Here is a 25,695-nt window from a genome sequence, read left to right as displayed (position 1 = left end):
GTCTGCACAGATGTCACTTAGAGGGACACATTTTAGTCCAGCCCAAGATGTTTAGATGCCTCTTGTTGAATGGCATCTCACCCCCAATAGCAATGGATATTTATTATATTTGTAAGCATAGGTGATAACCTCAACTACTTGGTGAGACAATCTTTGGTTTGAGAGGGGCTGACATCTTTTTTGGGAAGATAGCCATGCATAGCTCTTACTGGGCACTAAAGTCAGATTCCTCTTACCTCCTGTGTATTCAACATCGGAGGATTAATCACTGCCAGCTCAATAGCCTGGTTTCTGAAAAGGGCAGAGAGCCTCTTGGGGAGAAATGCTGGGTTTGGCCATAACGTCACCACTGAGCCATCCACATTCCAGCGCATACAGGATGTACTATCTAATAATGTGTAGTTCACTCACACGCTTAGTCAAAGTAATGGCCAAGGGAAACTCTGTCTTCAGTGAGAGCCACTTCAGGTTGCTATACTCCAGGGGTTTGCACGGGGGCAATGTAAACTGTCCTATTATTTTTTAGCAGTGACTGCAGAAAACGTAAAACCAGGGAAACAGGGCAGAGCTCTAGGGCCACTGCTTGCTCCCTACAGCAACTAGAGAAGAGCTTCCATCGATAGGCGTAAGCACTCCTGGTGGAAGGTGCTCTTGAGGAGCTCTTGAGTAATATAGTGTTTTGGACCTATTGATCACAGGCTCTCAAACGTGGTTCCGGCCCTTCAAAAGCCAAACACAGAGATGCGGACGGACTGGATTTGGGTGTCAAATATGACCCTCCAACTGGTGGAAGAGATCCATTCTCCTGGGAAGGCTCTATTGATCCCCCCTCTAGGAGCTTGTACAGCATTGGAAACCATGGTCTCCCCGGCCAGTTTGGCTTGCCTGTGATGTCTCTGAAGGACTCTGAGAACAGTTGCCAAGATCAACGGAATCGGGGGAAAGGCATAGAGTAACCGATCTGGCTGGGCATGGGCTAGAGCATCCTGCCCCAGTGGACTGGATTCCTCTGGTAGTTAGAACCAGAGAGGACACTGGATCAATGCCACTGAGGTGAAGATGTCCACCTCTGCCATGCCAAACCGCTGCCATATCATCTCTACCAACTCTGGGTTGAGCCTCCACTCCCCCAATGGAGGTCTGTGGTGTGACAAGAAAGTTGCCCCCATGTTTGATACCCTTGGGATGTGCATTGTTCTGACACTTGCAAACCGAGGGAAGGCCCAAGTCAGTAGTTCCTGTGATACCTGCAGGGAGTGGCTGGACCTCGTGCCCCCTTGTTGGTTGATGTGATAAAACACTGATGGGTTGTCTGACCTGACGAGAATATGACTGCCCTTCAAAAATGGTGCAAAGTGCTTAAGAGCTATTAGCACTGCTCTTAGTTCCAGGGTATTTTTACTCTCGCTTTTTTACCGGGGGTCTCATTGCCCTCTGACTGTTCTGTGTTGCCAGACTGCCCCATAGCTGGTAAGATAAGACTATCTCCCGTCAGGGGGGATTCATGCCAGAGCAACCCCTTGGTCAGATTCAACCTCCTCCTCCATGACTTCAAGGGGAGAACTGACTTGGAGTTAACCGGCTCTTGCTAAAATTCACTGCAAGACCCAGTCGGGGAATATGGGAGAGCAGCTGTGTGATTTGCACCACTGCCTGCTCCTGAGAGTGGGAGCAGAGGAGCCAGTCATCCAAGTAAAGAAGCACCTGTAATCCTGTGGCTTGGATTGAAACCAGTGCTGCCGCCATACACCTGGAGAAGACTCGTTCGGATAGAGAAAGGCAGAGCGGGAGGACACAGAACTGATAAACCTGGTCCTGGAATGCAAAGCGGAGGAACCGCCTGTGTTGTGGAGCAATTGGAATATGGAATGAATCATTTTAAGAATATCATCATCTTGATTGCATTGAAAGCTGGAGGCCGAGGTCAGAACTGCAGCTTGTACCCCTTATTTAGTATTACTATAAACCATGGGTCGGAGGGGTCAGATATAACCTTCACTTCTTCATCATGATAGAACTGGCTGTGAGAAGCAGTCATCGACAGGACATCCTCCTCCAAAATGGGCAACTTCATATTGGGGGCTTTAAGTGAAGATACTAGTTTCTTGCCTAGTTGCAAATTCATAAGCAAAGACTTCATTTGAGCAAACTCGGCAGTCAACACATTCAACTTCTCGAATAAGGGGTCTTCCTCACATCTCTTGAGAGCAGAGGCACCGGTTCCTTCAGCATTTTTACACTGATGGTGGTGGAGACTCACCTAAAAGTCCTTTCACTATAGCTATACACAAAGTCCTCCTCTGTGAAGAACGGATTCTACGACGTGCAATACGTGCACATGAGAAAATTATAGGGACAGTCTGCAGAAAGTCATGGGGTTAAATAGGGGAGGACCCGGAGTCATCCTGGTCACGAGGGACTTTGATTCTATTAGACTCGACATGTGCATTTGCAACGAGAGATAACATCCATTGTGAAGCACTGCTTCCGGAAGAACATGAATCCGGAAGAACAATGAATCCAGAAGAACATAGAACACTTCTTCTCATACTGTTTAATTGAATAACGTAAATAAATGACGTACAGTACATATAAGTTGAATTATGCAAAGATGTACTGTATCTGAAAGACTATCACCAGGTAAAAATAGATTATTATTTAAAATAAAAACAGATTATTATGTATTTATTTATACACTGATGAATTCTGCACAGTATCAGGAGTAAACGAGCAAATACTGTACATAGAAATAAATGATAATGAAATAAATGATTATTTATTTAGGCACCTGTAACGCCAGCAGGTGGCTTTGATGGCCTCTATTTCTTGGAGACGAGTTTGTCATAGAGGTTGGAGTTATTTTCCACATCCAGGGTGAAAATATCTGTTCTTCATGTTTTATAGGGACATTCCATAGACATAATAATTTGTATACTGTACAAACGGTATATTCTATATAGGCTACCGAGCCTTACATTAACCCTACCCCCTAAACCTACCCATCAAACTGTCAGCATTTTTACACTTTCAATAAGCATCACTTAGTATGATTTATACGTTTTTTTCCTCATGGGGACCAAACATGTCCCTAGAAGGACAAGGATTTCGGATATTGCCTTCTTTATGGGTACATTTTGTCCTCATAATGCAGGGTTTACCAGGCCACCCACCCACACACACACACACACACACACACACACACACACACACACACACACACACACACACACACACACACACACACACACACACACACACACACACACACACACACACACACACACACACACACACAACCTGTGTTATTCCTATTATTATGAGGACATATAGGCGTAGTGGTTTTTATACTGAGGTAATGACATTACTTGCCCATAACCGTAAACTATACCCATCACAGAAAACCTTCAGCATTTTTACATTTTCAAAATACATAATTTAGATATAAATCATGATTCATACTGTACTATTTGTAATATTTTTGGAAAAAAACTGGAATGGACATTCTTTTTTTGCATTTAAAAAAAAGTAAGTAAGTACTCTACCATAAAGTCAATAAAATGTACCATTGCCATAAATGTATCAAATATGTTATGCAATCAATAGAGAACACATACGTAGTTTTAATGTCAGTTTGTATTGTAGTTAAATGTGTTAGTTGAATGTTGAAATCTGTTTGGATATCTATGTTACATTGTCACTGACACTGAAGATGCGTTAAAGGAGGCATACAGCAAGATACAGAAACAATAAAGGATAAAACAGACTTTGTTTTAGTTATTTACTTGCACAACAGAAACGTGAAGCCATGCCTATATTACATTCTTACATTTTGGGGGGACCATCTATCACAGAACATGCATTGTTTTACACAAAACCATTTATGAAAAATTACTTTGCAAGCTAAAATCACGTCTTACATTTGTACTACAAACAAGGAATTTGTGGCATGTGCTTTGAGAAATTTTGGTAACACTTTACAATAAGTGTGCACTAATAAGCATTAATTCATGCTTAACTAATGCACAGATAATACTGAATTAATGTATTACTAATGATTATCTAAGCTATTCATTAATGATTGCCTCATTAGCAACTAATGAAGAGTCTGTCTGGTTAATATATTAGTTCATATATGAATTGTTATTAATTAAATATGTAATTGTGGAGTAATTCCATAATCACTTATTTTATTAACTAATAGTGGTCATTAATTTGTTAATTACCACAATGAGCCTAATATGCATTAATACATTATTAATTACAGCATTAGTAGTGTGTCAATTACTACAATTACTAGATGTGAGTTAATAATGATGTGCCTCAATAAGTAAAGTCACAACATAATGATTGTTAGCTAATGATTAATTAATCATTAATTACCATCACTGGAGTTTATAAAAGCTGATTATTAAACACTGGTTTCCAAAAACATTGTAGTAATTGACACACTACTAATGCTGTAATTAATAATGTATTAATGCATATTAGTTTACCTGTATTATCTGGAAGTTTAAATATAAGGCTTTGGCTCATTGTGGTAATTAACAAATTAATTAACGATATTAGTTAATAAAATAAGGTATTATGGACTGAATACACACTTACACATTTAATTAATAACAATTCATATATGAACTAATATATTAACCAGACAGACTCTTCATTAGTTGCTAATGAGGCAATCATTGATGAATAGCTTAATCATTAGTAATACATTAATTCAGTATTATCTGTGCATTATTAGTTAAGCATGCTTATTAGTGCACCCTTATTGTAAAGTGTTACCGAAATTTTCATATGATTAGATACTTTCAAGTATCAAAAACACAATTTAATTTAAGTTAAAGTTAAGTACATATAAAAAATATGTGGTCTGGCTTCTGTTCTATATACAGTAAATGGGCATATGTACATGTAACCAACTATATGCAAATCTCAAATAACATGATAAAAAGTTAAGGCAATTACTGAATAATATAAAAAAGACTTGTTATATGACAGTAGTTGTTGCAAATCTGGTTACAAAGCAGTAATGAAAATATACAGTCAAACATGTTTTACCTCATAAACTAGGCTTGAATGGGAAACTGTTACTTCTGTTTTGCGATTATTGGCATTCTTTCACTATACATGCTGTATGTCACAAGAGAGTGTTCTTGAGAAATCTTTACTTTGAGTCCATTTGCCATGAAATAATTGTGCGCTGCATAACTCAGAATGTCTTCATCCTACAATAATGCAGAAAAAGAAACAAACATCAAAGACATTGTCACATACAATGAGGATAAAAGTCAAGTCGTTTAAGGAGACTCATTAGCATAATCATTTGCATATGATAAGACTTACTGTATGTTTCTAAATAATAAATATGTGATTTGAATCTCAAACATAAAACTAGAAACTTACTTGACTCTCTTGAGGTTTGTGGGTTGTGGGTGATTAAGAAAAACATTTAATTAAAAATTAAAAATCAAGTATAATATTTATGTAGTGGCAATTGTTGTATTTTCATAAACGTGTTATAAATACTGTATATGTGTTATAAGTGTGTGGTAAAAAAAGAAACCTTACCTTTATTCGGATTCTGGCATAGTTTTATGGCCAGAAAAACTGTTAAAGTAAAAAATATGATGTTTGAAATCCCAAGAACAAGCAGGGTTGTATTCACACCACACTCTGAAAAGACAATTCATATTAATAACACGGCTAATAGATCAGTGCATTAGTATTATTTCCCCCATTATATTATTTAAATCCTGAGTGGCAAAATTAAATATGTCTCCAAAAACCTTACCTCTAAAATTGAGTTGAGTTCCTCTTCCGAACAGTATCCCTCCACATGCGGCCACAGCGCAGTAGTAAATCCCGGCGTCAGAGTCACTGATGTTGCTCTTGAGGAGATTGTAGACGCAGCTCTGCGTTTGAGACTCACTGCTGTTCTGACACCGGCCATTTCTCTCTCCTTTGGTGTAAAGGACTCCTGGAGAGTCTCCCAAGCTTTGTCTGAACCAGTAGACGCTGTGTTCTCCAGCACAACTCTCACTGGAGACGCTGCACTGCAAACTCACAGAATCCCCTGGATGAAGCGTGTCTATCAAAGACTGCTGAAGAGTTGTGTGTGCAGCTTGAAAAGTGACATAAAAGGAACATAAATAGTGAGGACAAAAATAAAATAAAAATTCAGATGCCATAAATCAAACAAAGCTAAAATAACAACCAGTAAAACTTACCTTTAAAAATTAATCTAGTGCCTGCACCCATTCCAATACTGTAATATGATGCGATTACACAGTAATATGTCGCTGAGTCTGAAGGCTTTGTCTGTAAAATGGTCAGATTAAAATGATCATCTCCTTTGAAAACATTAAAACGACTCATTTTCTCAAAGTCCTTATTCCAACTGGGTTGTTGATTTAAATATGTAGACACAATTTGTATGGATTTTCCATCTGCCGTCTGTTTAAACCATGCTTTTGTCGATTGCAGAAGCTCTGAAAAGCTGCAAGTAAGATTCACATCCTCTCCAACTCGAACCACTTTTACATCTTCCTGAACAACATCCACATTATTAGAGGACACATCAGAGGAGAAGACTGCAAAATCAAGCAGGTACATTTATTAGACAGAGTTCTGATAAATAGACATTAAATAGAGTTCTGTTGAATAGGAAAGATTTCAAGTATATTTACCTATTGTTAAGAAGAACAAAATGATTAAATAATATCTCATGATCAGTGGTCTACCAAAATTATCCTTATGTTTTAAATTCCCCTGGGGGAAAAAAACAACAAAAACAAAACCCGAAAAAGACCAATACTACCCTTTCACACCAGGTATATAATAGAGGCAGATCAGACTGTCCATATACCATGTGTCCTTCAATCTCTGCTTCAAACAAATGAGATACATTTACACTTCTGTCTTATTTATTCACACGGCTGAAAAGCTGATTGGTCATTTGAAAAGGGCTTTGAAGTTGGCGAAAACCACTTCTGTGACAGCAGCCAATCAACTGGATGCTGTGGTGGAGTTATACTATTTCCCCCCAAAAAGGTGATAATTCAATTTAAAACAAGTAGAAATAATAAGGAAGACTATTATTAAAAATATGATTAGATATTTAGCTATTTTCACAAATGAAGTACCCTTTTCCGATTTATTCTAGAGTGTTTTAAAACAGCTTGACTGAATATCACAGACAAATTTCCTACACTGTAACTGTATATAAATGCTAAGGATTTTTTTTTCAAGAATTGCTTTTTGAAGTTAAAGGAAATATCATTGCTATTGTGGCAGATGGGTCAGATCTGAGTGCTGGTAAGCACATGCCACTAGTGCAGTGAGACTGACCCGTTTGTTTTCACACATCTTTTTTCACACCTCTTGCTGCAACAAAACCACAACATGTTAAAAACCAACTACCCTTCCATTACAAAAAAATAGCCTTATTTATGAACTGTAGATAGACAACGATTAACAGAACAGAAATTCTGTATGACATTTGATAAACTGCCTACTGCATATTAAAACTAAAGGTACACATAACAACGGTTAGCATCTGTTTGGTTAATGTCTGATTATTTTGTTAGTATCATAAGAATGAAAACAGGAAATGAGCGATCATTTTTGTGGGTGCGGTAGCAGTAGACACGACACATTTTTATTCATTTTAAAATTATTATTGAAAATGTTTATCTTTCCCCCATATATTACAGAGATATATGACAACCAGTGGTGTGTGCATTTGTTAAGGCCTTAAAATGATTAAAGTCAGAAGTGTATGGGACACGGATTTGTAATTTCAGCACCAAGGACAGAGACACAATGACTAATTTTATACTGAAATACAACATGACCTAACATAAATCTTTTCATATTCATATTGATGCACAAACAGAATTTTCAGAAGTTCAACACTTTTTAAATAAAACATGCAAACTTAACAATCTGACAAATCTTCCTCAAAGCAGTGAACCAGGATAGCTATGAAATGCATATTTAATGTTTCACAATGCAATATTTAATTTAAAAAAAGATGCTTCTATTGCACAATATCTCAACTGGTTCATTTTTTTAAGAGCCTTTAATAAATCTCATGTTCAGATATTGCTTAAATTTAAGTTATGTTTCAAAGTTAATGTTTTCTTTGTTGTAAAGTCTTTGATGATCTGATGTAAAGCGGACATTTGAGTTGATTCTTAACCACAAAAGTACACACAACCCAGACACCAGATCAAAGAGATAAAAGCACTACAGCAAAATTGTGTTGACAGAAATAATGTATTTTTTGCCCGCTAACAGACTTTTAGATTTCATTCACAAAACACATGATCTGGGCCTTGTTTACACCACTATCAAACCTTGTACCGCAGACTCAAACTCTGTTCATACAAGGAGAGGATGTGACTCTAGCTGTCAGAGATGAGCTGCATCATTTCCTGTCGCATGAGCGGCAGGAAGAAACTGATCATTATAGAGTGAGAGTTGCTGGGGTGAATGTCAGCGGATACATTTTCAGCATTTGAAGTGTCTCATTTTAATTAATGTATGTAAAGCTTTTAACTTTTTGAAGCATAATATGTATATATATATATATATATATATATACACACATACTGTACACACACACACACACACACACACACACACACACACACACACACACACACACACACACACACACACACACTTTGAACTATGATATCTGTTTGCATGCACATTGCAAGCGTGACACATGCACTTCATGTCTAAAGCAGTTTCCTACCCACAAGACTGACCTCTGTCTGTTTTTAACAGCACACTTTGAATCGAAACCACAGAAACAACATTCAAACAGTCAACCACTGCTAGTTGCTTTCCATTGGTAGAGAAAAAAACATCTTTGAAAAGTTGAAGCCTAAGAAAAAGTTACAGTAGTTTTAGTTATGACAACATGATGAGGTAAAATATATAATCTTAAAAATATATATCCATTAAACATAATATTACCTTGTCAGTCCTTTTAGCCTGTTATTGTGATTTTAATTATTTGTTGAAGTGTTTTTTTTTGTGAATTCAAGTTCAGTAGAAGATGGGTTTAAGAATAGGGATTTAACCCATGTTAAGATGGGTTAATATTTAGGGAAGACAATGTCCCTATGTTACATTAGCCTAGTTATATCTTTAGTTATGTTAGGGTAACTTCAAATGCTGATAATCAAAATATCATGTATCACTGCTTTAATGTCTTCAAATCCCCATCTTTCCCATTCAGTCAGTCACGTTCAACGTCAGGTCAGACTGACGGCACGGGGTCTCGGCTGGGAGCCCAATCACCTCCAAGTGGTAACATAACGAGCCAATGGACATTAACCAGTAAAATGTGTGTGCCGAGTCACACCTACCCGGAAATACGTGTGTAAATAAGACCGGCATTACTCACTTTATTAATTTTTTGCTTCAGAGCTGAGCGGTTTTACAACGATCGCTCAATCCAGTCACCCTCAGAATAGGAAAGTGTAAATTTCTCTAAAAGAGAGCAAAGCTATTTTCATTGCTATTAGGAGAAAGATCTCAGAAAACACCAATTATTATTGATATTTTTTTGGATTCTCTCTGCCGGTGTGAAGGCGCCTTCCAGCGGTGTGTGGATCCAGTTCATTCAGAGCTTCATTAATCCCTGGGCATTTCGGCTGAAAGAGCAGTTCTACCAAAAAGACTCGGAAGGCGAGATGATATTACAATGACATTTAATAATTAATAGACCAGAAAATGAAAACAAAAATATTAGATGGTAAAGTTCTTTGGTGCAGGCCCCGTCTGTAGTTCACATTCGGAGGGTAGCGGACTCTGCATATCCTGCCTGAAGATGAAGGCAGGGGCGCAGCCGACCACCGGGGAGGTATGGACAGGGACCATCCAGGTGGTGGTGGGGAGGATGGTGTCACAGTGTCTGGTTCATGTTCCCTGGTGTCCACTAGAGGTCCTCTTCCCCCACGGTGTCTGTCACATTAGGAACTGCATTCCCCACAATCCTTGTCTGCTCTCATCACTGTTCATTGCACCCAGCTGTTCCCCATCATGATCGTTAGTTTCTGTGTTTAAATACCCTGCCTGTTTAGTGTCTGTCACGGAGTCCTTGTTATATGTCACCACACTTGATGTCTGTGTTTGCACAGTTCTTGTTTGTTTCTTGTACCTCAGATTGCCTTGTTGGATTTTTGACCTTTGCCTGGACTGTTGTGAGTACGGATTAACCTAATAAATAACTGCCCTTGGATCTGACTTCCCCTGAGTGTGTATCGTGACAGATGGAGGTGAATGTTTGCGTCGTCATCTGCGAACTCAAACAAGTGTAAGTAACAATCTTTTATACTCCAAGTATTAGATAGTGATTGGATAGACCAGAAAGTAATAAGTGACGTAACATTTGAGTATTCCTGGCAGAATTGTACGCTATAGCTTTCATTTCCCTTAAAGAGCACGCACGGGCGATCAGTGTCTTTTTCAAGATGTCTTTTAGTCCATGTGTTTCTGGATACGGCCGTTTCCTGATCTCATCTGATGGCCATGATCGCTGTCTCACATGCCTGGGCAAACTGCATGCTAAGAGAGCGTTTGTGGATTGTGCATGCTCTCACTGCGAGAGTATTTCCATGTTGGCATTGCGGCCGCGACTCTCCTTCACGGAGGTCTGAGCCCCTTTGCTGCTACCCATCCCCCCACCGCTTCTCATAGTAGAGGTGCGGGTCTGGTTAGCACTCTGGGAGACCTGAGCATTACAGTGGGGAGCCTCTCCATCAGGTCCGCCCCCACGAACCTCTCACCTCTCTAGCATGCCATGTGCCGTCGAGTTGCTGAATGTTGGTGCGGATCACTCACGTGAGGCACCTTGTATCTCATTCGGCGCTCTGAATGAGGATCGGATGAAGATCGGATGTTGAACGCTGTATTGGGGACTGGGCTTTTGTCCTCTGGAGAGGGTGAGGAAGCTGAGCTGCCCCCCTCCAGGGTTGTAGCTCATGCTGAATCGGATTCAGAGCTGATGGCCATGCTTTCCCGGGCGACCACGGGCATTGGGCTCGTGTGGAACACTGTGTGTCAAGCGCTCCAGTGCCTTTCTTCCCGGAGGTGCATGAGGAGGTTCAGAAAACGTGAAAGGCAAAGGCACCTTTTACTGCCCGAAGCCATTCTTCTGCCTCTTCCACTCTCACTACACTCGATTGCGGGGCCGCCAAGGGTTACGCGGACATTCCACAGGTGAAGGATGCAATTGCGGTGCACTTGTAAGAGGTAAGATGACAGCAGCCCTTGCTTCTAAAGCTTACTCTGCTTCTGAACAGGCTGCATCCACCCTGCATGTCATGGTCATCTTGCAGGTTCATCAGGCAAAAGCTGCACTAGGGTATTTCTGAGCCGGGGTTGTTGCAGGAGCTGTGCACGGTGACTGACCTCACCCTCTGGGTGACGAAAGTCACGGCGTGGGCCCTCGGCCAGACAATGTCCACCTTGGTGGTTCAGGAATGACATCTTTGGTTGGACCTGGCTGAGATGAAGGACGTAGACAAAGTTCGCTTTCTTGGTGCCCCCATCTCCCAGGCCAGCCTCTTCGGCCTCACTGGACTGTTCTTGGCAGTACAAAAGGAAATTGAGGCCATAAAGCACATCTTGCCCCTAAACCCTCCAATTGTGGAGCAAAGCAGCCTTGAGACGGGTGGCCCAGAGATGAAGGGAGCAACTCTGTCCCAGGAGACGGTGAACGCATTTATTTCTGTTCTGCCGCTGGCCCCAGCAAGCTCTGCTTACTCACTCTCAGCCACATCCTCATTCGCCATGGGCAGGGAGTTCGCATTTCGGGGACGTAACGTCAAACTTGACTGACTGAATGGGAACAGATAGGTTTCTAATGTAACCCCCGTCCCCTGAAGGAGGTAATGGAGACGTTATGTCCCTCCTGCCGCAACCCTGAACCACTGCTGAATGGCCGGGACCCTGTGAAGTGAGTAATGACTGTCCTATTTATACCCATATGTCTGGGTAGGTGTGACTCGGCATGCAAATCTCACTGGCCAATGTCCATTGGCTCGTTTTGTTACCACTTGAAGGTGATTTGGCTAGACCTAAACGTTCTTGACATCAAAAGAAACCTCTTTACATTTCATAATTTATAGTGTATAGGATGTTATCATGAAATGCATCATAATATTTTTTAACATACCTTTGTGTAAAAACTGCACAAATTCTCCACGCCACCATAAACAGCAAATAGGGATAAGATGGAACATTCTCCCGAACATCTTTGATTGGTCACCTTACCAAATGTGTGTGAAGTAGGGATGCACCATTTTTTTTCCACCGAACCGAATCCTAGGCTTGCACTACGCACGTTACGCCGCCACTGAATACGGGAAGGTGTTTACGTAAAGTAGGTGGACTGTTCGAATGCAGTATGCTGTGAGAAAGTGAAAATGGTTGAGCAGAAAAGGTGTTGTTTGGTAGTACTTTCAGTCAAAAGAAGCCAATTCAAGTCGAGCCAAATGTTCAATTTGCAATGCCGATTTGTCTCGTGGTGGCAAGGATCCTAAACAATACACACAGTGCCGCTTTTAAAACATTTGCGTATAAAACATCCGAAAGAATACGAGTTGTGCTTGAAGGAATCTACAGACAGCAGTCAAAATGCAGCAACTTCAGGTACGGCAAAGGAAGGACAGTCACAGCTAAAAAAACTCTCATTTCATGTGAAAGGTTAGAGGTTATAGGTTAATTATGATGCAGGAGATGTGTGTGATTAGGCCTACAACTTTTCGAAATATTTGGCTACTGTTATAAACTAAACAACAGCCTACTATCCATGTTCATTGAGAAAATGTTAAATAACATTAGTTTCAGTTAAGTCACCAAACATATTCTGATTAAAAAAGAAAAAGAAAAACAATTTTCTTTGCATTGTTGCACTTGTCAGCTGACTCTCAGCTGATCCACATCTACCTATAGGAATACAACCCCTATCACCGTATACATATATAAGCTCCTTCAGTATTATCAGCAGCTTTCGCGTTTCTCAGGAGCGAATTACCCTCCTCCATCCCCAGCTCCTCCTTTTGTCAGTCAGGATTTGCCATTCTGATTCCACTTGAATCAGAATAAATTCTTGAATTATGTTGTACTTTAAAATCTTGAATTAAATATATTTGCATATTTACCCCAATGGGGGTTATTGTTGCTCTCCCTGCTCTTATCCATGCTAGGCTGCATGGATGCGCAGGGAGTTCTCGCCCAGAACGGAATCATACCGCCAATCCAAACTGTATGCTAATTGTCAATCATATTTGACGATAGTGGTCCTGACAGAATTACGTTTCCTGTCTCCTTCCGGCATCTTTATCTTCGAGTTACCTTCATTGGATTCAACATGGACCACCCAGAAGAACCCAAACGAACGCTTCAGCGCACTCCTGACAAAATCATCAAGAATTTCCAGAATTCACTGCATCTGGACTTGCATTGACTTTAGCAAGAGAAGTCAATGCAAGTACCCGTATTTAAAGCCTTTATAAGTTATTGTGCCCCTTTTAAGGTGATCCTGATTCTTTGATGATTCTCGTACGTTGTGGTTAACTGCTGCCATCCTCTTCTCTTCTCTCTCTCTTTCTTTACTTTTCTTAACTTTACTTAACTTAAAGCTGCAGTCCGGCACTTTTTTGGGTTTAAAAATATAAAAAAAGACATTTTTGAAAAAAAACTTGACCAGCCAGTGTTCAAAACGATCTGCTTGCCTTACCTCGATTCAAAACGGTAAGCTTGTAATAATGATTTTAATTCCAGTGGTACTGGTGGATTTCTGCGGGAATTTCGAGCATGTCTTTGCGTCATTACGTCACTTCTGTACACATAGAGAAGGAGTCCCCGGCTAGCTTGTGTGGATGATGGAGGTGGAAATTTAGCTTAGCACTTGGTATGGCGGATCCCGAAAGTTTAAAGCGACAATCACCAGTGACAACTGGAGATTCACCAGTTGTAAAACCCAAAGACTTCGGACTTCAGAGTGGCTACAGAAAAAATATATTTTTCACGTTTTGACGTGATATAAGCAATCGTTAGATTTAATCAGCATGATGTAGCCTACTGCAATGCTTCCCCCACCCCCCGAATTTGGTCAGAACAAAAGTGAATGTTACTTACTTGTTCAGATGACATTTACCGATGAAAATTCTAATGTTGACACTTTCAAAAAGTATACTCTGAGATTGCTGATGACAGTAGTACAGTATCCACAGCGACGCGGCAGCGACAGGTTCTCCTCAATACATTGTGTTCATCCGCGCTGTTTCGTGCCGATTTACTACCCACGCACAGTTAATAATTCCGCGAATAACTGCAATTGCAGATTTCGAACAGAGATGGCGACAAAGAGGAAAAACGACGGACTGCAGCTTTAACTATTCTGTATATAATCTTCGTTTAGTTTAGTTGTGAGTGTAGACTACCCATAGTTTTGTTTATTACACAATTATATCCAAGCTTTATAGTTCTATCAGAAAGACTCGGGAGGCAAAATTATCTAACAAAGCATAAATCTATTAACAGCCCAGCAAGCAAGTTTTATGATATAAAGTTCTTTAGCGTGGGCCCCGTCCCCCCGGAGGTATGGGAAGAGACCATCCTGGTGGTGGTGGGGAGGATGGAGGTGAATGTTGCGTCAGCATCTGCAAACTTAGACATGTGTAAGTACCGATCTTTTATACTACTAGTATTAGAACCGATTGGTTAGATGAGAAAGTAATAAGTGACGTAACGATTGAGTCTTCCTGGCAGAACTTACGCTAAAGCTTCCATTCTCTGTGTTTGCCACTCACAAAATCAAAGTTACTTAAACATATTGATCTTGGCCAGGAAGATAATTTATTTCCTAGAATTGATAATTGATTATGCCGTCTGTTCGTTGAACGAACTGATTAAATAATTGTACTATTAATTCTAAAACTAATCAAAATATGTATAATTAATTATAATTTGTTATACATATTTTCCTTTTGAGCTAATTTGTTACATAAGACATAGTACAATTATTTAAGCAAGAAAGTATGAGATTATCCATATAATGACAACAGCAATAGGTCCACAATATGTGAATATCAAGGTTTTATTTCCTGTCAGTGTGTGTATACATTTAACAAAAATGCAGTTTACCTTTAAAAACGTTCCAGTGCACCGAGCTTTCATTTGAGTAAAGAACGTTGAGGTTTAATATGCTATGATTACGACATTTATTTGTTATATATATATATATATAAACAAATTAAATTGACAAATTAAACACTCTAGTATTGAATTATATATTTTTATTATAAAAAAATCACATATTCAGAATGAAACAGAAAATCAGGCAAATTGTATTTCTAAGCATAAAACCAACATTGTTACCATTAACATTTATCTTATGTATAATCATAATCAGTGGAAGATTTAACCCATCTTCCACACTGTTTTAGTTTTTACAAGAGAAAAGATTTAAAAGAAATATATGTTTCATACAGTACAGCTTAAGCTCATATCAACAGCAGTTTGATGTTGATTTCCACAGTTAACGTCCATTCATTGTACATAGGGCCTACTGTATTATTGTATTCATGTCCTAGTTTTTTTTTTTAATGCAAACTAAGACGGGATCATTTGATGTGGCAAATTTTGCTGTTTAAAAAAATAAGTAAGCTTGGTAAAAATTTACTTCTTTCAAACAACTGCTAAATGCATGATAGATGAGATGAAAGTCAAACTTGTGGTCTGCCAGTTTGATTCTTTAAGCCTTCTAAAGGCTAAATACGTTTGTGATACGTTGTATAATTGACTGTAGTGCTGGTGTCATCCGCCTGAAACAGAACCACAGTTATAATGATATATAGATTCAAATATTTTGATAATGAACATACAACGCAATTCGAATTTAAATTGGAAAAACCAAAATCGATTAAAACTTCATGCAGACATTATGCAGTTTCACATTTTATCTGTAAAAGTATATTGGCATAAAGCACACAAACCCGAGTCAGAAAGCAATCAAATAAAGAGGAAAGGTCTTACCATTGATTTATCAAGCACAACATATGGGATCCCGTCTTGAGTAAACAATAAGAACGTATATGTTACATCTGCACTGAAACTTATTGACATTGCTTTGAATACTAAATAAAGCATGTTAATCTTACCTTTCTGCTGGTGTTTGCACAACTGTGAGCCCAGAATTATGATCACAATCATTGATAAACAGTTTGAAACTGCTAAAACTAGGGCAATTGTCCTCCATCGTGTATCTGCAGGAATTAAAAATAACTTATTTTATTAGTGAGAAGATATTAGTGATGCAACAACACAATGAGCCCACACACACAAAAAAAAAATTGTAGCACATTTAGTGGATACCTGGCCCTGGCAAATCAACTTTTCTTCCTTCCCCAAACAGTATCTCTCCACACGTGGCCACAGCGCAGTAATAAATCCCAGCATCATAGTGGCTGATGTTCTTGGGCAGGTTGTAGACACATGTGTGTGTGGTAGAGTTATCATCAGATGTCCTCTCACACTGAGCGTTCCTGCGCTCCTGAGTGTAAATGATTCCTGGAGGAGATTCTCCAGATTCATGTCTGAACCAGTAGACGTTGTGTTGTTCTGCGCAGCTCTGATTGACGACGGCACACTGCAGAGACGCTGAAGACTCTTCTGGAGGATCTGGATCTGTCTCCGGTCTCTGATGCTCTGAGTCAATGCTCAGCTGTCCACCTGAAAATAAAATAAACCACAACATAATGCTTGTTAGAACAATGTACTGCATGTATCCCAGTCAAATTTATAGTGAATGTTCTGCTTACTTTTAACAATGAGATCAGTGCCGTCACCAATATAAAAATTATTAAATATATATTTAATACAATAGTATGTTCCAGTGTCTGATTCTTCTGTATTTGTGATGCTCAGATTAAAACTGCTCTTGTCATTTGCTACAAAAAAGCGTTTATTTTTGTCAAAGCCATTTCTAAAGATGGCAGGTAAAGCTTGATATGATGAAGCAATCGAAAGGGGTTTCTCTCCGACTCTTTGTCTGACCCAAACAACACTGGATCTTGACTCTCCGGAAAAAGTACAGGTGAAGAGAACACTGTCTCCAGCTTGAACAACCTTCAGATGATTCTGAGCCACAGCGTCTGCGTTATCTGAGCTGCCTAAAGAACGAGTAAGAGGACAGTTAGTTTTGCCTGCTGTAGATTTGGTTTCTTCAAGTACAATGAAGAAAAAAAAGCTATTAATTTAGTCTACGTGGTCTAAATGAACAGAATACAAAAAAGTAACTTACACTTTGAAAGGAAAAGTAGAAGAATAAAAAAATGCTGATTCATTTTGTCACAGACAGTAACTCCAAACAGGTTAAATCATCTAGGGACAAAAATATTAAAATAAATAATAATAATATGCATTAAATTACAAATACAATTACACAATTCTAGTTCACAATTCATCTTAATAATCCTGAATTTAACAATGCATGAAGCTAAAACAAAAAATCTAATCTTTACTTACAGACTTTCTTGAATAAAATATCACATTTCTTTCCATCTATGTACAGTATATTAACAAAGCTCTATGGATTTACTTGATTACAGTAAATGAAAAGACTGTATGTAAAAATGGACCATCTAATTATGTTACACACATCCTATACTTAATGTAAAGTTGCAAACTGACTGGGGCATGATGTACAGGAAAGACAATCTCTGTATTATGAAAATGACCTGCTCAAAAGACTGACGCCACCCCCTACTAGTGCCTCGGAAGTGTGAAAAACAGAAAGAAAGAAAAAAACACCACATGTAACAAACTAGCAGGACTTTCATCTAAAGCACACACACATTTTGCAGTAAACTCTAATGTCCTGCAGTCCTTCTCAATAGCAACAGTCACTATGTGGTTGTTTTATTGAGTGTCACCATTGTGTAAGATATAATGAATATCAACACTCCTAATAGACATTACATTCCCCTGTTGCCACATGTGTGAACACACGTTATGGAATTTAATAAAGATCTTAAATGCTTAAAACAAACCTTCGAACAGGCATTTTCATTTGCATTCTATTTTGTACTGTATTGTAGTAGTGTATTTGGACATACTCTGGTATTATAAACAATCAAAACAAGTGGATATAAATGTGCTGCAGGTGCATCGCATATCAGCTTTTCACTTCGGAGCTGTTTCTACTCTGCAATCTACATTGAGAGAGTGTTCCTCAAGCCTTTTTGGAAAGAAGCCTCTGCAGTTGGTGTTGGTGTGGCGACGCTTCAGCGGTGGTCGTGGTCTCAAAAAGAGATTTAAAAAAACAACAGTTTTTTTTACAGCTCTTTAAAGAGTGAGTGCACACAGCATGTTGTACTGTCTCTACTTGTGTTGCCGTGCCTTCAAAGAGTGTGTGAGTGCACACAACGGGCTGCACTAAATTCATGCTTGTCGTGCAGCAGCTATTTCCCCTGTGCGTTGCAGCACCAGAGAGAGATCATTTTCCTAAAACAGCTTGCACGGGTCAGGTGTGACATAGTCTTTTTAAAGATGTCAATCCTGCGTGTGTTTATGGATGCAGTCGTTACCTGGCACTGGCTGATGGTCTCGATCGTTGTCTCAAGTGCCTGAGCTTAAACCACGCTAAGGTGAGGTGTTCGGTCAGTGTTGAGCTGCTTGAATTCGTTCAAAAGCAGGACAGCGGCCCCACTGAAGTTATTTCAGAGGCTCCTGGCCGGGGCATATGGCAGCCGCAAATGCAGTGATGCCGCTCGGCTTGCTTCATATGAGGCCGTTTCAGCACTAGCTTCATGGCCAAGTCCCGAGATAGGCAAGTGCCCCTAGAACAAGTGACCAGGCATGATATTGTCTCCACGGATGCCTCTACCACCGGCTGGGGAGCCACGCATTGGCACATGAACTGCCTCGAGGTGCTGGCAGTACATCTTGCACTGGGCCGCCTAAAAGGGCTGCTGCAGGGAAAACACGTATTGGTCCATATGGACAGCACTGCCGCTGTTGTGTACATCAATCGACAAGGTGGTCTACGTTCCCGTCGCATGTCACAACTCACCCGCCATCTCCTCCTTTGGAGTCAGAAATATCTGAGGTCGCTTCATGCCATTCACATCCCAGGCGTGCTCAATCGTGTAACCGACGAGCTCTCACGACAACCTGTGCTTCTGGGAGAATGCAGAATGCATCTGGATACGCTTCGGAAACGTCTCATTGCCATTTGTTTTTCTCCCTGACCGAGGGGACACTCGGATGCGCTGGCTCAGAACTGGACCCGGGGCCTACGCAAGTATGCATTTCCCCCATTGAGACTTCTCACACAGACAGTGTGCAAAGTCAGGGAGGACGAGGAGCATGTCTTGTTAATTGCTCCTTATTGGCCCAACCGGACCTGGTTCCCAGAACTAGTACTCCTCGGGTCAGCCCATCCCTGGCTCATTCCTCTGAGGAAGGACCTGCTTTCTCAGAGACGGGGCACCTTATGGCACCTGCATCGGCAATCTCCATGTCTGGTCTCTGGACGGGACGCGGAGGTTCTAGGTGACTAAATTCAGGAGGTGTGAACACCATCCCTTCAGCGCGAGCACCGTCTACGAGACACGCTTACGCCTTGAAGGGGAACTTGTTTGTCGAGTGGTGTTCTTCTCACCGAGAAGAACCCGGGCAACCCGTACTTGCCCAAAAAACACAGAGAGGCCCCGGCTTAGTGTCGGCTTGTTGCGCCAATACATGCGCTTATATTGCTCCAGTAGAGTTTCCTCATAGTCAAACCCTGAGTTCCTCAATCACCCGCGGCAATTCTAAAATGTATGGACTATTTTAATGGTGTGTTTTTCAATATTTTTGACATGTGAAAGCCGTAATAAATATAAAAATATCTAATTTCAAACAATATATAAAATTGTCATAGTTGATAAAAGATCATAAGACATGCTTTAAGAGCATCAACTTGGTCGAGACGGCACAAAATTACAATGTTAAAAAACGATGTTGGTGCGTTTTTATTGCACTGGAGCTCGTACAAAGTTATGCCCCTGAAATGCTCTGATACAATACTTTTTTGGGCTTTAGCGAATTAATATCACAAAGCACAGACCCCTCTTCAAAGTCAGCATTTGTCCATGTGAGAACATGTGACTCGAATCAATGCTCCAGTCAGAAGTACATCATTTCCTGTAGAGTGACTGACAGGAAGAAGCTGCTCAGTACAGATAGAGAACTGCAATGGTGAACATCAGCGGAGAAACATTAACATTTTAGACATAACTGTGAACATTGAATAAATACATTATATATATGTACTGTATATATATATATATACAGTACACACACACACACACACACACACGTATATATATATATTTTTCTTCTTCTTTTTTCCCCCCAATAGTTTTAGGTTCAAAAACTTCTGTAAAGTCATTTTCCAAATATGTTTATATAGAGTGCACACTGCAGCTAATTTACTTACAAAGAGTTTCCTGTATTAAATAACTTAGTAATAAATAGAGAGGTTTAGTTTGTGTGCACAGTTATTTTTGTGCACCTCCTTGGTATGCAAACTTTTGCATGATTATGCAGAGTGTGGTTTGAGTATTTTTCCAACCACAGGACTGACCTAGTGTGTTTTCACGCCTTTATCTGAATCAAAACCACGCGCGCATCATTCACAGGCGGTTATTTACTTCACCTTACACTGGTAGTGAAAACAAAACCTATCGATGCTTACTGCGGGGTGACAAAAACATATATAAATAGCAACAGATTATCTTGACACTATAAACAATTAACACTATTACAGTACATATACACATACAATATACACTGTATACTATTCAATTAATTTAAATGTGTATATTCTATTAAAATTAAGTTCCATGAAATTATGTTTGTTTCTGCAGCTGAATGTAGTTAAGCTTATTAAAATATTTAAAAAAAAATGATAAGGAAAATGAAAGGAATAAAATAATTGATTAATGGTAGTTTCATTAAACTTAAAAGTTTTTAGCTGTGGTCAAATAGGACACAGAAAGAGACAGAAACAATCCCCAAACCTAGAATAGTACGCCCAGAACATCAAGCAACGTGTGATTTCTGAATATCTACAGTCTAATGCACTGAAGGCCTCACACAGCTTATTTTCCTGGTCTCACGGTGGAGGTTTTTTCCACATGTGTCCGCTAGAGGGACATCTTGAGCCATTTATCAAACATATTGGACAGCGTCACATTTTTTCAGGTATATGCTATCAAATATGATTGATTATCATTTCAAATGACCTACTACTTACTTAATGTAGTCTAACTAATTTATTAAAGCGAGAGTCAGCATGAGTAAAATAGACACAATTGTTACATATAATTTAAGTACCATGGACAGGGATTCTGCTTCTTTACTGCTTCTCAACTTTTTCAACATCAGTCAATCTAAATTTGATGCCCCACCAATCAATATGCTGTATGTTAGCATGTGTTGGTCAAACATCTAGTGAAACATGTTGATGCAGACATCCACAGATCAGGCTTCCATGAAGGTTTCTTTAAATTACATTATTGTCAAACAGTATTTACAGGTGCTGGTCATATAATTAGAATATCATGAAAAAAGTTGATTTAATTCAGTAATTCCATTCAAAAAGTGAAACTTGTATATTATATTCATTCATTACACACAGACTGATATATTTCAAATGTTTATTTCTTTTCATTTTGATGATTATAACTGACAACTAATGAAATTCCCAAATTCAGTATCTCAGAAAATTAGAATATTACTTAAGACCAATACAAAAAAAGGATTTTTAGAAATGCCTTTTGCCTGAATTACTGCAGCGTGATGGAGTCGGTCAGTCTGTGGCACTGCCCGGGTGTAATGAGAGCCCAGGTTGCTCTGATAGTGGCCTTCAGCTCTTCTGCACTGTTGAGTCTGGCGTATCACATCTTCCTCTTCACAATATCCCATCGATTTCCTATAGGGTTAAGGTCATGCGAGTTTGCTGGCCAATTAAGAACAGGGATACCATGGTCCTTAAACCAGGTATTGGTAGTTTTGGCACTGTGTGCAGGTGCCAAGTCCTGTTGGAAAATTAAATCTGCATCTCCATAAAGTTGGTCAGCAGCAGGAAGCATGAAGTGCTCTAAAACTTCCTGGTAGACGGCTGCGTTGACCTTGGACCTCAGAAAACACAGTGGACCAACACCAGCAGATGACATGGCACCCCAAACCATCACTGACTGTGGAAACTTCACACTGGACTTCAAGCAACGTGGATTCTGTGCCTCTCCTCTCTTGATTTCCAAATGAGATGCAACATTTGCTCTCATCAGAAAAGAGGACTTTGGTCCACTGTGCTTTATTAAATCCAGAGTTATGCAGCCGTCTACCAGGACATTTTCAGAGCACTTCATGCTTCCTTCATTTTCCAGCAGGATTTGCACTTGCCCACACTGCCAAAAGAACCAAAACCTGATTCAATGACCATGGTATTACTGTGTAATTACTGTGTGATTTCATGTAATATTTACATTTTCTGGGATTTTGATTTTGTGGGTTTCATAAGCTGTAAGCCATAATTATCAAAATTATAACAAATAAAGGCTTGAAATATCTCACTTTGCATGTAATAAGTCTATATAATATATTAGTTTCACCTGTTAAGTTGAATTCTTGAAATAAATAAACCTTTTGATGATATTCTAATTATATGACCAGCACCTATATTTGACAGATCATTTTAGATAAAACTTAGGCATAGAATAATGTTTAAAGCTTGAGTGTAGGCTAATTAAGAGCTTAAAATATCTATTGGTTTAATAAATTAAAGCACATCAAGAGTCACATTAAGAGTAGTTTTTTTTTTAACAATAGAGAATTTATTTTTTTGTAAATTGTATTGATTCCTTGCATGTGCACATGTTGAATTATCTGATGTGTTTTCCCCTGGGTCTTCTTGAAGTGGAGGGCTTCTGTTGAAAGCTCAACGCAGCATAATTCAAAGCATCTCTGTCTTCATCCTAGAACAGCAATTTTGATTCATTCATTCAAATAAATTGCTTGTGAAGACGTTTAAACTGAATTATATGTGCGACATATGGCATAAAAGCACATGAAATATGAAACTGCTTACCATTAAGTGACTATTCTGAATGTTCTGAGTCCCATCTTTAAATACAATAAGAATTGTAACAATTACTGCATGGACATTGAAGGATGTTGATTTGACTTCAGACTTGCATATTAGAGAAGTGTTATGCAGTAATTCCTACCTTTTCGTCTGTGCTTGCACAACTGTGAGCCCAGAATTATGATCCCAATCACTGATAAACTATTTGAAGCTGCTAGGACTAGGGCAATTGTCCTCCATGGTGTATCTGCAGATATGAAAAATAACTTCTTTTTAAAAGATATTAAGTGATGCAACGACACCATGAGATTTACATTTTCTGTTGCTAATTCAGTACCTGGCCCTGGCAAATCAACTTTTCTTCCTTCTCCAAACAGTATCTCTCCACACGTGGCCACAGCGCAGTAATAAATCCCAGCATCATAGTGGCGGATGTTCTTGGGCAGGTTGTAGACACATGTGTGTGTGGTAGAGTTCCCATCAGATGTCCTCTCACACTGAGCGTTCCTGCGCTCCTGAGTGTAAATGATTCCTGGAGGAGATTCTCCAGATTCATGTCTGAACCAGTAGACGTTGTGTTGTCCTGCACAGCTCTGAGTGACGACGGCACACTGCAGAGACGCTGAAGACTCTTCTGGATGATCTGGATCTGTCTCCGGTCTCTGATGCTCTGAGTCAATGCTCAGCTGTCCACCTGAAAAGAAAATAAACAACAACATAATGCTTGTTAGAACAATGTACTGCATGTATCCCAGTCAAATTTATTCCATTTTTTCAAATTTCAAAATTCAAATTTATTAAAAGTAAGTTCTGCTTACTTTTAACAATGAGATCAGTGCCGTCACCAAAATTAAAATTATTATATATATATTTAATACAATAGTATGTTCCAGTGTCTGATTCTTCTGTATTTGTGATGCTCAGATTAAAACTGCTCTTGTCATATGCTACAAAAAAGCGTTTATTTTTGTCAAAGCCATTTCCAAAGACGGCAGGTAAAGCTTGATATGATGAAGCGATCGGAAGGGGTTTCTCTCCGACTCTTTGTCTGACCCAAACAACACTGGATCTTGACTCTCCGGAGAAAGTACAGGTGAAGATGACACTGTCTCCAGCTTGAACAATCTTCAGATGATTCTGAGCCACAGCGTCTGCGTTATCTGAGCTGCCTAAAAATTCAATATGAAATGTCATATCATGTGAGAATATGGTTAGTATTGCGTGCTTGATTGCTTGCAGAGCAAAAAATATATAATTACTTACATTTTGAAAGGCAAAGCAATAAGATGAAAAAATGATGAATCATTTTTAGATCTACAGTGAATCTTCTAAGAAAAAGAAAAAGAATAATAAAGAAAACAGTGGAGTTGTACATTTCAAACAGCAAAATTATACCTCAAATGAATAAACTGAGGGAAACTAAAACATTTACTTCACATTATTCATTGTTCATTAAAACTAGCTTTAATTAAAGCAGTAGTGTTTAATTCTTCTCGAATAAAACCAGTTAATTTAGATGTTATTATATTGTTAGGTTGACAAGACAGTTTTACATTGTGTGGATTAGACATTGTTTTAAACAAAAATTTTAATGAAGGACCACATGTTGTTTAAGCATATGTATTAATGGATATTCCTATGTGGTAAAATCTTGTTTTGGAAAGCTGATAAAAAAAGAAAGAAAAGTAATCACTCAGAAATCAATCTGTAAATCAAATTTGATTTAGATAGCGCTTTTCCAAACAAATCAACGCAGTTCAAAGTGTTTGACAGACAGGAACAAACAATTAACAGTAAACAAATGAAAGAAGTTATTAGAAAAAATGTAACAACTGCATACAATAAGAATGAAATAAAAGAGTTTTTTTTATCTTAACTTACAGACTTCATTGAAGATCAGTGTTGGTTTTTATGTAGAGCCGATGACAGGTTTTCTCTTCCTCCTCAACACAGTCCGAAAGAGAAGACAGAGAGAGATTCACCTTTATATAGGCCTACTGTACCTCCCTGTACCAAAGAAAAACACATATGTACATGACTGTACATGATTCTATTGGCTGATTCACCTTAATGTTGGTGGTGTGTTCATGGTGACCACATCTAGTTTTCCAAATTGACACATTTAAAATGTAATATGAACGCAACATCAACCAATGGTATGAATGTTTATTGACACAAATTAACATAACACATCAAAGACATTACAGTAGGGCCTATGTTTATTTAAATGTCAGGCATAGCATCCATTGTCACCCCATAATATTGGAAATATATGTTTGTTTGTTGCTTTTCATCAGAAGAGGCTGTATCTGTAACATTGACAAATACAGAATTTCTGCAAGGTTTCATGGTGGAAAGTTTTTTTTTTTTTTTTTCTCAACAGTTAGAGTGAGAACATCTGAAGTTTGCGTTTTCTACTTCCTGCTTTCACACTTTGACCACAGCTGAAGGATCCTGCACCACTATTGTGCAACAACAGAAATTCATGAAGAACCAGTGCAATACTTTGACCTTTCAACCCTGTGTGCCTACTT

At 39.0% G+C, this 25,695-nt stretch overlaps 3 protein-coding genes across 3 annotated transcripts; all 3 read right to left on the bottom strand.

Annotated features, from left to right (window-relative positions):
- Positions 1 to 1,551: 1,551 nt before the first annotated feature.
- Positions 1,552 to 6,876, bottom strand: LOC306987953 (uncharacterized protein; the record flags this gene model as incomplete). The annotated part of the gene is made up of 6 exons (XM_079592610.1): positions 6,690 to 6,876; positions 6,231 to 6,593; positions 5,795 to 6,124; positions 5,572 to 5,610; positions 1,968 to 2,109; positions 1,552 to 1,840 (listed from the first exon to the last, which is right to left on the bottom strand). The coding sequence occupies exons 1-6, from the start codon at positions 6,727 to 6,729 to the stop codon at positions 1,552 to 1,554; spliced, it is 1,203 nt and encodes a 400-aa protein (XP_079448736.1). The 5' UTR covers positions 6,730 to 6,876.
- Positions 6,877 to 15,797: 8,921 nt separating this feature from the next.
- LOC306987942 (uncharacterized protein) lies at positions 15,798 to 17,583 on the bottom strand (the record flags this gene model as incomplete). The annotated part of the gene is made up of 6 exons (XM_079592605.1): positions 17,554 to 17,583; positions 17,330 to 17,409; positions 16,848 to 17,198; positions 16,402 to 16,758; positions 16,165 to 16,292; positions 15,798 to 15,851 (listed from the first exon to the last, which is right to left on the bottom strand). Exons 2-6 carry the CDS (start codon positions 17,370 to 17,372, stop codon positions 15,798 to 15,800), a joined length of 933 nt encoding a protein of 310 aa, XP_079448731.1. The 5' UTR covers positions 17,373 to 17,409; positions 17,554 to 17,583.
- A 4,751-nt stretch (positions 17,584 to 22,334) lies between these two features.
- Positions 22,335 to 25,134, bottom strand: LOC306988725 (uncharacterized protein). Its single transcript, XM_079593861.1, has 7 exons — positions 25,043 to 25,134; positions 24,425 to 24,489; positions 23,980 to 24,330; positions 23,499 to 23,855; positions 23,304 to 23,408; positions 23,165 to 23,199; positions 22,335 to 23,051 (listed from the first exon to the last, which is right to left on the bottom strand). The coding sequence occupies exons 2-7, from the start codon at positions 24,465 to 24,467 to the stop codon at positions 22,959 to 22,961; spliced, it is 984 nt and encodes a 327-aa protein (XP_079449987.1). The 5' UTR covers positions 24,468 to 24,489; positions 25,043 to 25,134; the 3' UTR covers positions 22,335 to 22,958.
- Between the last annotated feature and the right edge of the window lie 561 nt (positions 25,135 to 25,695).

The sequence above is a fragment of the Phoxinus phoxinus genome (genome assembly GCF_949152265.1).
Source record: "Phoxinus phoxinus genome assembly, chromosome: 2".
NCBI classification, from domain to species: domain Eukaryota; kingdom Metazoa; phylum Chordata; class Actinopteri; order Cypriniformes; family Leuciscidae; genus Phoxinus; species Phoxinus phoxinus.
The sequence above is the reverse complement of the archived record's forward strand: the minus strand, read 5'-3'. Positions and strand labels throughout refer to the sequence as shown.

Coding starts and splice junctions, on each gene's coding strand:
- LOC306988725 (XM_079593861.1), bottom strand. CDS start 24,467: ATGATTCATCATTTTTTCATCTTATTGCTTTGCCTTTCAAAAT. Junction 23,409..23,498: donor AGTTGATTTGCCAGGGCCAG/GTACTGAATTAG, acceptor TCATATCTGCAG/ATACACCATGGAGGACAATT. Junction 23,200..23,303: donor GTGCAAGCACAGACGAAAAG/GTAGGAATTACT, acceptor TTGTATTTAAAG/ATGGGACTCAGAACATTCAG.